Here is a 16,882-nt window from a genome sequence, read left to right on the forward strand (position 1 = left end):
AGCAGCAGCAGTCTATGTATGAGAGCAAAACAGGAGAGGAATATTTTTCAATGCACTTTATTTGCTCCTTTAGCTAACATTTTTACAGTAACCCTGACCAAAAAATCCCCACTTTCAAGATGGAAAACAAGCTTGAAAACCTTAAGTAATTTCCCAAATATTGCAGTTAATAAATAGCAATGTTGGGCTTTAAATCCAGAATTGCCTACTACTACGACCATGATCATTCATGGTTTATAGTCACGTGATGCCGAACCCCAAACCCATGACTTGGTTAAAACTTTATTTTTACAATATTTCACAGGGGAATTCTAGGACTGGCTTAAAATAAATTTTAAATAGCCAAAATGGTGGAAAATAGCATGGTACATAAGTCATATGTAAATCCTTAGATTGTAAGCATGTAATTTGAGGTGGGGTGCCTTAGCCACTATTTTAAAAACAGGCTCCAAATATTAGCCTCTTCTACCTGACTTTTACTGACATAATTCTCTAACTATTATAAATTCATATATGAGATTAGTTACAAATCATTTCTACACCTAAATTTATATATTAGAAGTAGATTTTATATATTTCGATATAATTCTTGAAATATATCTTTTACATATATGTTTAAAATACACATTAAGGAGAGTTGGTTGTGGATAAAGTTTTTCCAGGTAGTACTGATAATTTGTATCATCTCAACAGAAACTCTTTTGGGTTAAGGATTATTTAGAGCCTAATCAGTAGAAAAATGAATACCATCATTGTCACTAAATTCACAAGACACATAATAGGTTAGGTATTGTTCTTCATTGTTAATAAAACATAAAATAGTCATAATTCTTATTTCAAATGGATTTTTTAAAAGCTTGTCACATGGATAAACATCGCCCAACATGAAATGTGCTTTAGTATGTGTGTCTGTCACGTGCATTTCTGATGGGATGACAAAGGAATACCATTGATGGTTAGTTAAATGCAATGTGGTGAGTAATGGCAGCCTGCTCCCTTGAGGGGAAAAGCCCAAAGGAGGTGCTCTCCAATGTACAACCACGGACATGTTTTTATGATCACCATGATACAAATCAGATAAGATCTTCACGACCAGCCAATGCTAATTTGTGTGAATATTCCAGTGCTCTGCTTTGAAAAGCAATTTGCAGCCTTGGGTCACAATCTGCTTTGCTTTATGACGTATTTGTGGTGGTTGCTAAAAACTGAGAAAGATGAAGTGTAATAGTGAATAGCTCTGTGTTATCTCTGTGCATAACGCAATATTTCTGGTTGGTTATAATCCAGTTTGCTCCACATTATATCTGTATTTAAGGGTATACTTTCTATGACCACAGTTTTGTGTAAACCGGGAAGTGCTGGGGGTGATGTGTGTGTGGTCAGAAGTGTAAGTCCATGTTTTCTTCCCCACAGAATGCCATTGTGTCTGTTAAGGAGCTGTGTGGACTTCCACCAATCGCCAGTCTAAAGCAGTGCCTGTTGACCCTGTCCTCTCGGCTCATCACGGGTGACAATTCTCCCTCAGTCTCTCTTGTGATGAAGGACAGCTTTCCTTATCTGGAGCCTCTGGGGGCAATTCCAGATGTGCAGAAAAAGATGCTGGCTGCTTACGATCTGGTAGGAAATTGTGACGCTATTTTTCTTATCTTTGTGTGTGGGAGATTGTATGGAAGGGGCTGTTTCATGGAACTCTAATGAATAACACAAAATTATTGCCATTGAAACCTGGATTGGGGGTGGCAGGCCAAGTTGGCCCTCTCAGCTTCCGCTAAGCTGCAGTTGAGACTCTGAGGCAATGCTTTGAACCCAGAGCTCCACAGGTTGCAAATGGAAAATCTCTGCTTTAGCAAAGAATGAATTGTTGATTCAGTCCTCAAAAGTATACATAATTTCTCATCATCTAAGTGACTTTAGCCTGCAATATAATCATTTAATTGCACACCTGTAGAAAGTAAACTTATTTCTCAGTGCTGCCTTATGATGGTTGAGACAAGATATTTCTCTGGAATTTTTATTTCTAAGTTAATACTGTTATCTGATTTTTCTGAATATATAATGGAATTTATGTAGCAATTAAATTTAAGAATTACTATATTTTTGCATCTCCTAACTCCATAAAAAAAAATTGAGGAAATGCCAAACTGAGAAAATTTGTAACATGTATGCCAGATAAAGTGTAAATATCCTTAAAACAGAAAAAGCACTTAAAAATAGATAAGAAAATAAACATGGCAAAAAAAATCTTACGTCAATCAGGATTAAGTTCAGCTTCATGAACCAAAAAATGCAAACCAATCGTGGCTTAAAAATACAAAGTTTTATTCTCTTACATAAAAATCTGGAGACCAGCCAACCAGGGTGGCACTTCTGCAAAGTTCTTAGGAACCTAGGCTCCCTCTAGCTTTCTGTTCCACCATCCCTGGACCATCATCATGGTCCAGAATGGCTGCTGAAGCTCCCACTTTAACATCTGCATTCCAACCATCAGGAATGATGAAGAGGAAGAAGAGGCATATCCTCTCTCTTTAAGTACATTTCTATGAAATAGAATAGATCACTTTTGCTTATATTTCATTATCCTGGAGTTGACACATAGCCACACTTAGCTACAAAGGAGAATGGGAAATGTCTTTATTTCAAGGCACTATGTGCTGAGCTGAAAATCATCTCTTCTAATTCATGTGTCTCCTTCCCCTAAAAAGAACCCAATGAAAATGTAAAAACATATTTAACCTTAAAATAAGCTTTTAATTAAAGATATTAAAGAATTGTAGTGAGATACTTCCCCTCTCCATCAAATTGGCATTTTTTTTTTCTTTTTAAAAAAGTACCTCTGATAAAGAATTTAAGGAAATGGATCTTTTCATCCATCTACCTCTAGTGGGAAAATAAATTGATATAATTTTGGGGGAGAAAACTTTGGCAATATAATTTAAAATGTTTATCCCATTTGAACTATATATTTCCTTTCCAGGGATTTATTCTAAGTCAATAGAGATGTACATAAATGTATATGTTTAATTATGTCAACATAGAGGGATTTGTTAAATAAAATATAGTAAACTATATTATTGACTCCTTTGAAACCATTAAAATCATATGTTAGAAGAATATTTAATGATGTGAAGAACTCCTTATGATATGTTTCATGAAAAAGTCTGGTTATAAAAAAGTAGACACTATAGGATTTAAATTGTACTTATATGTATACACATCTAAAACACTAGCATGATATTGTTAGTGATTGTTTTTAAATGAGAGTGAATTTTATTTTCTTGTTGATGCTTTTCTATATTTTTTTCTGTATTTGCCAAACTCTACAATGAACTTGACTGATTTTCATAATTGAATAAAAATAAATGGTAAGGAACAAAAGAATAATATTTTCTCATTAAAAACAACTTGAAAAAAGATGTTTAGAATAACCGTTCTACAGCTGAAAAAGAAAATCCCTTAGAGTGTATTCTGCTTATGGGTGATGGAACCTCTTATGAACTGTACTTCATGGTCGCTGGGGGAAAGTTCGCCTATATCCTGTATCTCATTTTTCATGAAATCAATTTTTTCATCATAAAAGTAGGGACTGAAAGCTATTCAGTGAATAGGTATAATTGCCATCTAAGAGGTGAAATTAGGGTACTTGTTGCCGTAGAGACAGACGGTGGCAATCACTTATTCCTCCAAGGCCCTTTTAAGGTAAGCGAGAAAAATCATTCACTGAGAGGGGAGTCTGGTCCCCCAGAGCTGTGCCTGTAAGAAGCAGAAAATCACCTTAAGTGTGTTTGGCCCATTGCCATTTCACATCTCCAAGTGTCTGATGGTGTTTTATTTTTTCAGTTTTATCTGCTGGAGCTGAATCTGAGCATAAGCCTTTTCTCATTTGTATTTTTAAAATGCAATTTGTAATTGTAAGCATAGCATGGTTTTCCGAAGCTTAAAATCAAAGGCTATAGTGGAAAGCAGAAATACTTATAATGATGTCTTCATTTATAGTTCCCTATGGAAATAATTTTTCATTTTGGTAGGGAATTGAGTGTAAATATCCTTATACTAAATGGTAAACTCAGCAGACTGTGGAAACGATCGAAAACGCTGTTGACGTCTCTGTTGGTTGTTTCTTTTAGGGGGTGAGGTGGGTTGGACCAGATGCAAGTCATGACGATAGTGGCCTTGAACATAAAAAAGCCATTTTTAGTTTCTAGGTTTTGCATTGCATTGGTTGGCATCTTTAATGCTGTTGGTGTATTAGTGTTAGTATTTATTTTAAAGAGTCTCCTAAAATACTCTGCAGATCCAGAGTGATCATTTAAAAACATAAATCAGATCATGTCACTTTTCTGCTTACCATTCTCCGGTGGCTTCCCATGAAAATAAACTCTTTACTGTGGCCTACGGGGCCATTTATGCTCTGGCCTTGCCTACTTATCTTGCCTGCTCTCCCAACCTCACCCCAGACCCTCTCTTCTGCTCACTCCCCCAGCTACATGGGCTTGCTTGCTTTCTGTACTCAGACCAAGCTTGTTCCTAACTCCAGGCCATTTTATACGTGGTTCCCTCTGCCTGGAATAGTCGTCTCTTGCATGGATAATTGCCTCTTATCTCTTAATTCTTAGCTTAAATGTCATATCCACGGAGAAGCCTTCTCTAATGACTGTCCGCACCTGTCACTCTAGCACGTAGCCCTGTTTGATTTCCATCATCCTACTTAGCAGTATTGAAAAATATTTTGCTTGACTTTTTGTTTAATTTCTGTCCTTCTCCTTTTCCCCTCAATTTGAATGTATACCCCATGAGGGCAGAAACCCTGTCTGTCATGCTTATACCATTATCTCTAGCTCCTAAAACAGTGCTGGCACATAGTATGTTATCAATTAATGTTAGTTGAATAAAAAGTAAATAGAAGCATCTATTGTTAGTGAAAATAGTATAGTTCCTATGCTATAACTGAATGTGTTTTATGGTAAATCTTTAGATCCCCTTATTTTACCTCTATGGTACCACCCTAGCCAAAGTGTTCCCTGTCTTATACATATGGTTAAAAACCTATAGACTAAGGCAAAACTACGGAGACAGTAAAAAGATCAGTAGTTGCAAGGGGCTGGGGGCAGCGTGGGTGGAGGGAGGGAGGGAGGGATGAATAAGTGGAGCACAGGGAATTGTTAGGGCAGTAAAACAATTCTGTATGATATTGTACTGGTGGATACCTGTCATTATGCTTTTGTCAAAACCCTTAGAATGGACAACACAAGAGTGAACCTTAATGTAAACTATGGACTTTAGCTAATAGTAATGTATCAATATTGGCTCATGAATTGTAATAAATGTACCACACTAATGTGAGGTGTTAACGATAGGGAAAACTGGGAGTGGGGTGAGAGGGTATATGGAACCTGTGTGTACTTTCTGCTCAATTTGTATGTAAACCTAAAACTTCTCATAAAAATAAAGTCTGAAAAAAAAAAACCCTACAGACTATTAATAAAAACGTATTTGGATGACTAATGCAGAAGACAAATCCAGGGTCTATTGCCTGGTGGTGGTGGGAGGGCAGGTATTCCAAAATGAACCGCTTGCGTGTTCAACTTAGACTCAAGTTGCTTCAATGCTTGGATTTCTCTAAAATGGTAATGAACTGTATAGATGCCATCCAAAAGGGAAAGTTGTAACCACTAAAAAAATACAGAATGTGTTTAGAATAAAAAAATGACCTGAAATCATTTCCAAACAGATACAAATGTTCAGCTTATTTCAGTATCAAAAGAAAACAAATCAGGCAACCACGTAACCTGTGTTTGTTGAAAGCCAACCTGAGTGCATCAATCTATACTGCTTATTAAGAGGAAATAAAATGAAAATATTCTAGCAAACATTGACCCTGAGTTCATCTGTACAGATTTTTTTCTAAATTGAGCTTTTCCTTAATGACCTGAATTGGTCCTATTTCTTACCAAACACTGGCTAATTTAATATTTGGAAATATTTCCTCTTGAGCATTTTAAAAATTGTCTTAAAAGTCATTTCAATAGTAATATTGCAATTGTGATTCCATTATAGCATCTATGTTGATATCAAGTAATCAAAACCTAAATATACTCATAGTAGACTGGGCTTATTTCCATGGCATAATTTCAGAAGACACCCCCTCCCCTATTCCATATCTTATTTAAAACATATGTTTTCTGTCTACCCCCTGGTACTTGAAATTTCAAAATTATAATCGATTTCTTTGGGTTAAGACTTTTTATCTGTTTTAAAATGCAAAAAAAATCCTCTGTGAGTAGTAACACATTGGGTTATCAATAATTTGTGCCTTCAAATGAATTTAAGAGCTCCTGTCCTACAAGCAAGTTTTTACCTGGGAAAAGGAAGAGATCGTAATGACAGAGGGTTCCCCAAGTCTGGCTAAGGTGAGGGTGAGGCTGCTCAAGGAATTACCATTTTTCCTAAAAGCAGTCCTGTCTACAATCTCCCTTACTACGCTGAGTTGGGATATAGCTATTTAAGTGCTTGCCTGATATTTAGGACAACCAAAGCAGAGGTGACTTTCCTCATATCAAACACATGTCACAGCCAGAGGTGGGATGTGACAGCTTCTGAAAAGCACTAAAGCAAACTGGGAACATTATTAATCAATAGCTCAGGCAAGCAGGACAGACCCTACAAGTTGAAGGAGGAATTGATGCCTCCTTCCCCGGGCTAAGGATGCACAGAGGAGAGCTGTTGGCAGTGGGCTTCTTGCCCAGGGCCGTTTTGGTAGCTCTGTGGTTGTAATGACAGTTTTTCAGAATCTGTTGCAAGAACTTAATTTAAGATCAGAACACCATTTCTATGTGACTGTTCCCTTTATTGCACTGTGATTGTTTTTGGCTCAGGTCTCTCAAAGAGCAAGCATCACCTCCCCACTCTGGATTTTCACTTTCTCTAAGAAAATGTCCCACCAAAGTAGGTAATGTATTCATAGAGTCACCGCTAAGTCTTTTAACACTGTTAATGCAGCATAATTATGTTTTGCAGATGAAAATAATATGATGTAAGGTTTTTTTTTTCTGTTTAGGATTAATCTTATTCTTGAGGTTGTTAAAAATGAAAACTGGTTAGTGAAAGAGTTGCCTAGTGTTAGAGCCAGGAATGGAGATGTTTAATTTTATAAATGTTCACTGAGCTCCTCCCATGTGCAAGCCACTGTGTTAAGTGCTGTGGAAGGTACAGCAGACCCTCTGCTCTGGTAGCTGACAGTCAGGAGAGGCCACCTGGTGAGGTCCATCCCAGGCCTGAGGCTGTGATTGGTGATCTGCTTATGTAGCTCATCATTTAACACGAGGTCATAATGGTGGGTCATCACATTGGAAAATATTTCGCAATTTCAGTAGGACACTGTCAAAATTAGTTTATTTGAATAGGTTCAACGTTTTTCTTTCTACAGTACTGTTTTTATGCAGGCAGATTGACTATTATTTTTGAAATGCATCTCTAGCCCCAGCCCTAACATTTACTCTAGTCACAGTTTTACATTTGATTACAGGACATCACCTGGGTGTCTCAAGAACAAACAACAGAAATCTAATAGGTCAAAAACTGGGGTCATCTTTTTATTTTGTAGGTACTTGTTCACCCTTTTCTTATCACTAAGAGAGACCACTATGCCAACAGTTCTCAATTCCTCCCAGTGATTTTCGAATGCTCTCTCTCTCCATATTAACTCCAGTAAGGTCCTTTAACTTACTCTTCAATGTTAATGAGATCCATTGCTTCTTTCCTCGTGACATTTCTCATGTGATTCCATTTCCTTACATTGACTTAGCCATGGTTCTCACCAGGCTCTGTTCTCCTCCTGCTTGAGTTTTTCAACAGGCTGAGAAGTCCTCCATTTAGTCTCTACCTTTCGCTAATTCAACAATGGGAATAATCGTTCTCAAATTCTACTTCTGATGTTTAGCCAGCCTTGCAGAACCCTCACCCCCAGCGGCCTGTTTTGCCAACCTCACTCCCCATTTGCTTCTGTTTGAATCCTTTCCTCAGTCAAGCTGATTTGTCTGCTGTGTTCTTTTCATTCTCCATCCTTTGTCTTTCCATTCTGTACCACCTAGAATTGCCTTCCTAGCTTTAATTTCCTCTCCATCCATCTAAGTCCAGCCTTTTGTCCTAACCTCTCGCAAAACTGACCTTAAGAAAAGATTCATTCATTGGCTTTATTCATGACATTCAATACAGACCGTATATAAAGAACTGTAGTAGGTTCTGTGCAATACGGAGATGAGTAAACAGAGATGGGTATCAGCACAATTAGCCATGATGTAAAGCATGACACTTTTTTGACTCAAGAGAAATATAAGTAAAATGAGATGGGAACATGTAAATTTGCCACTTGTAAGACAACACTTTCTCTTTTGACATATTTTGTGTAGGTCTTTAGGCTTTTGATTAGTCAACTCAACATACACATTTTGGACACCTGCTATTGTGCAGGGTGTTGGGGGAAAGAAATTATATGAAGCAAAATTTCTGCCCTTGAGGAGCAGGAAATCCTGATGGGAAGGCAGGACTTACACCTGAAAAGGGAAGGAGCAGAGACACAGAGGGTCCGGAGTGGACCAGATGGTGTTTTATGTCCTGAGCTGGACGGAGTCTAAGGACCTTGAGGTCTGTGATGGACTTTTCACAGTGACTTGTAATACACACCCCACTCCCACCCCGTGCTCAGCAGAATTTTATTTGCAAATAATTTTTAAAGAAAAATATTGTCTTACTTTCATATAATGTTTTTTTAGATAGCTGAACTTTTACTTTTCTAATGTTCTCACCGAATTTTTCATGCGTAGTCAAGAAGTATTTGCCTAAAATATTTGGTTCTTTTAAGTGTTTTAAATTAAATTAAATTAAAATACTTTTAAGTTTATTTAAGTTATTTAAATTTATTTAAATTTAAATTAAATTGAAACACTTTTAAGTGTTTTAAATTAATATGAAAACTTTTGGTGAACTGGTGTTTTGAATGTAGCATTCAGAGGTGGGATAGTTGCAGGGGATTGCAACTGTAAAAATAAACCCAAAGCGTTCTCGGAAGGTGAATTCTGTGCTGAATGATTTAACATGAACGTAAGAGTTAAAACTTTACTATGGTAAGAGCAACTGATTTTCTGAAGATAAAGAAATGAAAACAATCTAGAGGGCATGAGTCAAGGGTTATTTTAATCTTTTATGAGGTCCGTGGGGTGTGATTTGGAGAACAGTTGTTAGTTGTGTTAGTATGATTTGGAATCTATCAAAAAGAGCTAATTGCTATCTTTAATCACTCTTGCAGTGGAATCAGTACACTGGCAGGTATCACAATAAAACCAAGAATAATGGGTTGGATTAAATACATTCTCTTCTGTCAGTGTTCTTACCAAGATATATTGAGCTCAGGACAGGAAAAAGTTGTAGGTATGTCCACAGTCCCCAATGTAGTACTGCTTATTGAAATCAATAAATTGAAATTAGATAGGTCGGAGATACTTTCCTTCCCTCACTCTCTCTCATTGTGAAGTTTGTGTGGAACTTTATATTAGTTTGCATTTCAAAAAGTATGTTGGCTTGTATAATAATAGAACCCAGAAAAAGAACAGCCTGCTGTCATGTGCTCAACCAGAGCTGGCTATTTAAAAACAAGATGTCCTGCCCTTAGTGCATTGAAACTGTCTTCACTCCTGTGTGTGGCAATGTCTTCTGATACATTTTCTGTATAATGAGGGGATTGTCAGCATCCTGAGGGTTGACAACATTTCCACTTGGTACCAGGGTCCCAAGGATACTGGATATCCAAGATGCATCAATAAACAAGTATATCAGGCTGGCTCCTTTGTGGAATCTGCATCCTCAGAGTTCACTTTGCATTCCCAAATACTCAAATCCTTGCAACCCTTTTAGTTAAAGGTAGTAAATTGGCCTGAAAGTTCTGGAGAAGGTTCAGGAAGGTTAGTCACCTGGTAATTTTATGAATGAGCTAAATTTTAATCATGGCTGGATGTAAACAGACTTTTCTACTGATTACTTAAGATACAGCTGACAACTGTTTGGGAAACAAACAACTAGAGAAAAGAAAATGTAAAATGATCCCCTTATGCAGAAAGCAGCTCATGGAAGTAGATCTTGTCACTATCATGAATGTGGAGACAACGTCCTTTGGCCTGCTCTGTGCAAGTTCTCTTGTCCTGTGCCATTATAAATCAGGCTAGGAGATTTGACTCAGAGCTAGTCCCAGGACTGAGAATACTTTGTTGTATACAACAAAGGGAGTAGACTTGCAGTAAGCTTGCAAATGCTCAGAAAATTAACAGTCTTGATAGGATTGATTTTGCTTAAAAACAAAAGATGCCAATTTGTTAACAATGCTTTTATTCATCTGATTAAAACTTTTTAAGGAAATTAAAAATTAAAGGAAATTATCTTCATTCTAGTTAGCAAATATATATGTAACAGCAATCAATATATATGTAACAGCAAATCAAGTCTTATTTCAAACAATCTGAACAGATGAGCCACTACAGAAGAAAAAACTAAAACTCAGTTTTTTTATTAAAAGGAAGGTAGGAGATAGATTAATTATTTCACTCTTCTTAGGGGGAGAGAACAAAATACATCTAGAGTAGATTGGCTTTTTATTGACTCACATATTCTTAAGTGATTGCCTTTCCAAATTTGGTAACTCCTTCCTAAAAAAGCAGTGGACTCAAGCAAGTACATTTCTTACTAGGTTTTATAGGAAGAATATCTATAATGGTTGATGTATGTCACAAATTAGACTTGGAGGGAGAAGCAGTTATGGCAAAAATGTGTTTTCATGATGCTTTACTTGGTGAATTCTACTTTATTAAATGTTTATCACCAACTTGCACTTGCAATAGGAGTTCTACACTTTAATATAATATCAGTATCACAAAACAACTTGTAAGCTTAGGTCTGCTCCTCTAGAATGCTTGGGTTCTAGTCTCAACTATTTCACTAACTAGCTGTGCGGCTTTAGGCAAGTCAATTTTGGGCTCAGTGCTTTCATCTATAAAATGGGGTTGTCCATGATAGATGGTCCTTAAGGTGACTTCTAAATATAAAGTTCTGTGGTTCTAGGTGTTTAGATATAATTCAGGAAAACATTGGAATCTATGGAAGGTTTATGAGTTGTGATATGATCAAAGCTCATCTTTTCAGTACCATTAGTTACATTGACTGTGTAACTATTGCAATGATCCTAGGCAATTAGTTAAACTCCCTATTGAAAAGAGCTGGAAGGACAGTTTTTTTCACACAGATTGGACAATTTAATCCATCCCTGAGTAAAAGCATTACTTTTAAAAGCATTCCCCTTCTGTAAAGTTTTCGTTTTAAATAAGTGATTTTGATCTTAACTGACAACTTTACACACCCCTGTTCAGGACACATCTAATGCTTAAAGTAATGCCAACCTTTATCTGGGTAAGTCCTCTGTTCTTTTAGATTCAAAGCTGTGGCAAGGGAATGAGATCCATTAGGAGATATTTATGTGACAGAACCAAAGAAAAGCTCTTTGTAGTACTACAACCGGCAGAGGCAACGGGGGGCTCACGCTGAGACGTCAGATACGGAAATCAAGCCACTGCCAGATTCTATCGATTGGGTCAACCCAGCCTTGGCTGTCTAAGTGTACTGACTGCCCAACTGGGGGATTATCTGAGGACACGCTTCTCACCTTAGCTTTTGTATATTTCATTTCTGCCAGGATCTGTAGAGACCTAAGAATGAGATGAAACTCAAATCAACCATTTTTCCTTCCTCACAACCTAGATAAATGACTTAGCTGAGGAGGAAAGGTTGAAATTGTTGGTTTAAATGTGGTTTGAAATGTTTGGTACCTTTCAGCCATCAATCTTCTTTGTTTTCTCTACAACTACTAATAATTGAAAGTTGACTGCAGAAAATAGAATAAAATTATTCTTCTAAATAAAATGGAAGCTGTCATCACAGAAAAGATCAAGTGCTCTTATGAGAAAAGTTTGCATGAGCAATGATTTTACGTTCTGAGAATATTAATGATGAGGTGTTTTAGAATAAAAATTGTGACTTTTATTATTAAGGGATTTCAGGTTATCCTCTAAGGAATCTCTAAGGGATGCTCTTCTATGTTGAAGGCTAAACCACACTTGACTGTCTTTTTAAGAAGTGATCTATTAGACAATGGAAAAAACAAACTTCTTACATAATGGGGTTGATAAATATTTACATGGGGGATTTTGAAGAGAACTTGAATCGTAGGGTTTGTTGTATGTCTTGGTCTTGAATTTATTTTACTTCAAATGAGTAATAAAGTTTTAAAATTTATTTTATTTTCTGATACTTGAGTATTATATTTTCTATAGGTATAATCCTGTGAAAAGCTTTATGTTTATTTTTCAGTACTCAATTTGAAAGGGAATTAAGAACATGTAAGATTATAGAAAAATGGAGAAGCCTGGAGAAAAAGACTAGAGACAATAAGAGAGATTAGAGTTCAAAAAAGACAATTATAAGTTTGAGAAGTGATCAATAATAAATAACATATTTTATTGTGTGCGCATGTGTGGTAATCCATACGTAGAAGAAATAAGTATCACAAAGTGAGATAGGGAAAAGGTGATAATATAAATGGATAGATGAGTCTGGGGATGGAAATGTGAATAAGATGGGGTCCTTGCTCTACTAGGATTACAATTTACTGGGGAAGCGAGGGGTGGGAGGTAATATAGGTAAACAGTTAATTGTAATTTAAGATAGAAAATAAAAAATTTTGTAAACAGACTAAAAAAATAGAATGTTCTTGGAATTTGGAGGTGAGAGGGGGACGGAAGGAGAAGAAATCAGGATACCAGTGGAAGAGGGGACATTGAAATGAGCTTTGAGGCCAGGAGAGATGGCTTAAGAAGACTTCCCTGATAGAAAGAACTGTGTAGGCAGAACAAGTAGGGCCTGTTTGGAGGTGTGATTCACACAGGTAAACTGGGACCTAGGAGAATCGGGAAACCATAGGGGAAAGGCTGCTGAGGAGAATGCGAAGACTCCAACTCTAGGTTAGAAGCATTTTACTTTATTCAATAGGCAAGGGAGACAATGACAAAGCCAGGAAGTAACTAGTGCTATGCCTTTGGAAGATGTTTCTGGAAGCGGTATTTAGAAGGAGTGAGGTGGGAAGAACCAGAACCCACCAGTAGCAAAGCGGAGATTCAAAGCCACCTCTGAGCCTCAAAGGCAGGTTTGGGAGAACTGGGAGAAAATAAGAGATATTTCATTTTTTAGCAGTAGGGGGAATGCGGGATAAGGCAGGGAGGATGAAATGGAGCAGAAAATATTTTTGAAGTTGACATTTGAGCTGCCTCTGGAGGGATAATTAGAATTTGAAACACGGTCCAGGGAGTGAGAATAAAGGCTTAAAGCAGGAGTGTTGTGGTAAAGAAGGAAAGGAATAAAAGTTGTAGGAGAGGCAAGACTCGGTGACGGACAGAACATGGGGGCTCACCTTCCAGATGCGGTAGAGGAAAAGAGGATGTCTGCGATTTGAGCCTGGGTGTCTGGCTGAGACAGAGAATGCTGGAAATTACAGGTACAGGTATATAGTAGCCTAAGCATCTCCACTTTTTTGGATGGAGCACTGTCTCAGTCTCTCTGCAAACAGCAGACTCAGAAAGGGTGACTAAAGGAGTGGATGGGGGGAGTGGTTATAAAAGCATGGGCAGGGGTTAGGAAGCAACAGTGGGTGGTGAGCACCCCTGGAAGAGCAACAGTGGAGAGCTGTCATCACCCCCAGGCCTGAAGGGGTAAGGGGCAGGAGCTGTTCTGGCACTCAGTACTATCTGCACCTGTCAGGGACCACCTGACAGGAGCTGTGGCCTCACAGAGAGGAAGCTATCAACCACAGTCCAGCAGGGAGGATGGGGTCAAGGGAGTAACTACCCTAAACCCTCTCGCCTCCTGCCTCCTGCCCTTGATCACTTGCTGGTGGTTCCCATTGGCTGATCCCAATGGAAATCAGAGGCAAGGGAGCCTGGTTGATATTCCCTGTAGAGATCAGCCTCCCCAGCACAGAGCACAGCAGAGAGTGGATCTGGAGGGGCAAACACAGAGGTCCCAGCAGAGGCAACTCCTCAGTAAAAATATTTTGAGAATTTATTCATTCATAAACTTACTAACATACCAATATATAGAGTATAAAACATCAAGAATAGAAATTACCATTGGATTTTAAAATACTTTTACTTATGATTAATAAAAATCCTTCTGCTCTCCCAATGTGATTGAATATGTCAGATCTGATCAGACTGTATTGTCTTCAGTTCTCGGTGTTGCTGAGGAAGAAATCATGGTGGGAATAGGATGAGCAGCTGCTCTGCCATTTTCATGTTGTTTGCTTCGCTTGCGTTATTTTCATTTTCTTTTCAGGAATCCATATTAGGAAGGTTTAGTTTAAGCTAATATAAGTGGTATTTACTTTACTACTTTACAGGCATATGTAAGTTGAAATATTCTGGAAGAAACTAATAAACAAGAGCACTGCTGTCAGCCCTTCTCCAGTGTGGAATTCCCTTCTTTCCTTATCTTACCTCACTTACCATATTGGAAACATATGATCTTCATTTGGCAAGGGGGCCAGGATTAATCTGTAAAGCTTAATGTCTTTTCTAATTTGACAGATAAAATAAATGTGAATAACAGTCCTCATTGTTTTTTCTCACACCTCAGTGGAATATCTTGTGCCCCCACCCCCCGCACCAGAGTGCATGTTCCTCCCCACTTTGGAAACCACTGTTATAGACCAGTGGAAGTATAAATCTGGAATTTAGGAGAGAGGCCAGGGTTGGAGACATTAGCTTTGAAATGGTCAATGTGGGTGCAATATTTGATAGCTCCGGGAATGGATGAAATTACCAGAAGAAGAGATAATAGTGAAGGGAAAGAATGGAGAGCTGAGGCCAGAGGGCTTGGAGAATTCCTACATGTATGGATATAAAAAAGGAAAAGGAAGCAGTATAGGAGACAGGGCAAAGCAGGAAAAGAACCAGGGTCCTGGAAGTCAAGAAGAAGGGATGATCAGTGGTGTCACCTGCTGAGCTGGAGAGACTGAGGACTGAGGATTGGCCAAGGAGTAGTTGATGATGAGGCTGAGGTTAAACTTCGAGGGTCTCAGTGGAGTCCTACATGAGTCAAAGCAATGAGCATGGGCTAATTTTTTAAGGAAGAATTGATGAGGACAACCACCCATAGGCCAATAAAATATTTTGTTATTGTTTTTGTTTGCTTACTCTAAGGTAGGAGATGTTGTATGGAGAAGGGAAGAACCAAGGGGAGAGGAGAGAATGTAGATAAAAAATAGAAGGAGTCATTAAGAATGGGTTCCTCAGAACTGAGAGCCCAGAAATAAAACCACACATATACGGACAGCTAATTTTCGACAAAGGAGCTAAGAACATACAACAGAGAAAGGAAAGTCTCTTCAATACATGGTGTTGGGAAAACTGCACAGCCACATGCAAAAGAATGAAAGTGGACCATCTGCTATCGCCATTCACAAAAATTAACTCAAAATGGATCAAAGACCTGAAGGTGAGACCTGAAACTATAAAACTCATAGAAGAAAATATAGGCAACACACTATTTGACATTGGTCATAAAGGAATCTTTTAAGATGACATGCCTACCCAGATTAGGGAAACTAAAGAAAAAATAAACAAGTGGGACTTTATCAGATTAAAGAGCTTCTACAAGACAAACGAAACCAGAATCAAGATGAACAGACAACCCACCAGCTGGGAGAGAATATTTGCAAAACATGTATCTGACAAGGGGTTGATCTCCATAATATATAAAGAACTCACACAACTGAACAACAAAAAAATAAACAACCCTATCAAATGGGCAAAGGAAATGAACAGACACTTCTCCAAAGAAGATATACAGATGGCCAATAGCCACATGAAAAGATGCTCAACATCGCTAATCATCAGGGAAACGCAAATCAAAACAACACTAAGATATCATCTCACGCCTGTTAGAATGGCTGTAATCACCGAGACAAAAAACAACAAGTGTTGGAGAGGATGTGGAGAAACAGGAACCCTCATACACAGCTGGTGGGAATGCAAACTGGTGCAGCCTCTATGGAAAACGGTATGGAGATTCCTCAAAGAATTAAAAATAGAGATGCCCTATGATCCAGCTATCCCACTACTGGGAATCTATCCAAAGAACCTGAAATCAACAATCCAAAGAGGCTTATGCACCCCTATGTTCATTGCAACATTATTCACTATAACCAAGAAGTGGAAGCAACCTAAGTGTCCCTCAACTGAGGATTGGATCAAGAAAATGTGGTGTATATATATATATATACAATGGAATACTACTCAGCCATAAAAAAGACAAAATCTTCCCATTTGCAACAACCTGGATGGGCCTGGAGGGTATTATGTTAAGTGAAGTAAGCCAGAAAGAGAAAGACAAACACTGTATGATCTCACTCATATGTGGAATATAAACCAACACATGGACAGAGAAAACTGTATTGTGGTTATCAGGGGCAATGGGGGTGTGGGGTGGGCACAAGGGGTGAAGGGAGACATATATGCTGATGGATAAACAAAAATGTACAACCCAAAATTTCACAATGTTAAAAACTATTAAAACATCAATAAAAAAGTAAAAAAAAATAAAAAAAAGAATGGGTTCCTGATGGAAGCAGGGAGAGGTGGGATTGAATGTCTCCATAGAATAGTAGCTTTGGCGAAGAAGACACTTCCTTTTCAGGTTGTTCCAAAGAGACTATGGCATTTTTGGATGCAGAAAGTGTATTCCTTTTGTACTCAACACTGAGGAGATACTTAGTAAAATACTGCAAAGAAGCCTG

At 37.9% G+C, this 16,882-nt stretch overlaps 1 protein-coding gene across 3 annotated transcripts in view; it reads left to right on the forward strand.

The window, feature by feature from the left end:
* The window catches only part of PLCL1 (phospholipase C like 1 (inactive)), a 326,580-nt gene that overhangs the window by 261,497 nt on the left and 48,201 nt on the right, over positions 1-16,882 (forward strand). For all 3 annotated transcript variants that reach the window (XM_087435551.1, XM_087435550.1, XM_004426769.3), the window contains exon 3: positions 1,414-1,617. In XM_087435551.1, the coding sequence (XP_087291677.1) occupies positions 1,414-1,617 (204 nt within the window). The remainder of the gene's footprint in view (positions 1-1,413; positions 1,618-16,882) is intronic.

Source organism: Ceratotherium simum, chromosome 9 (genome assembly GCF_057802395.1).
Source record: "Ceratotherium simum simum isolate JZ-2026a chromosome 9, ASM5780239v1, whole genome shotgun sequence".
In the NCBI taxonomy this organism is placed as follows: Eukaryota; Metazoa; Chordata; class Mammalia; order Perissodactyla; family Rhinocerotidae; genus Ceratotherium; species Ceratotherium simum.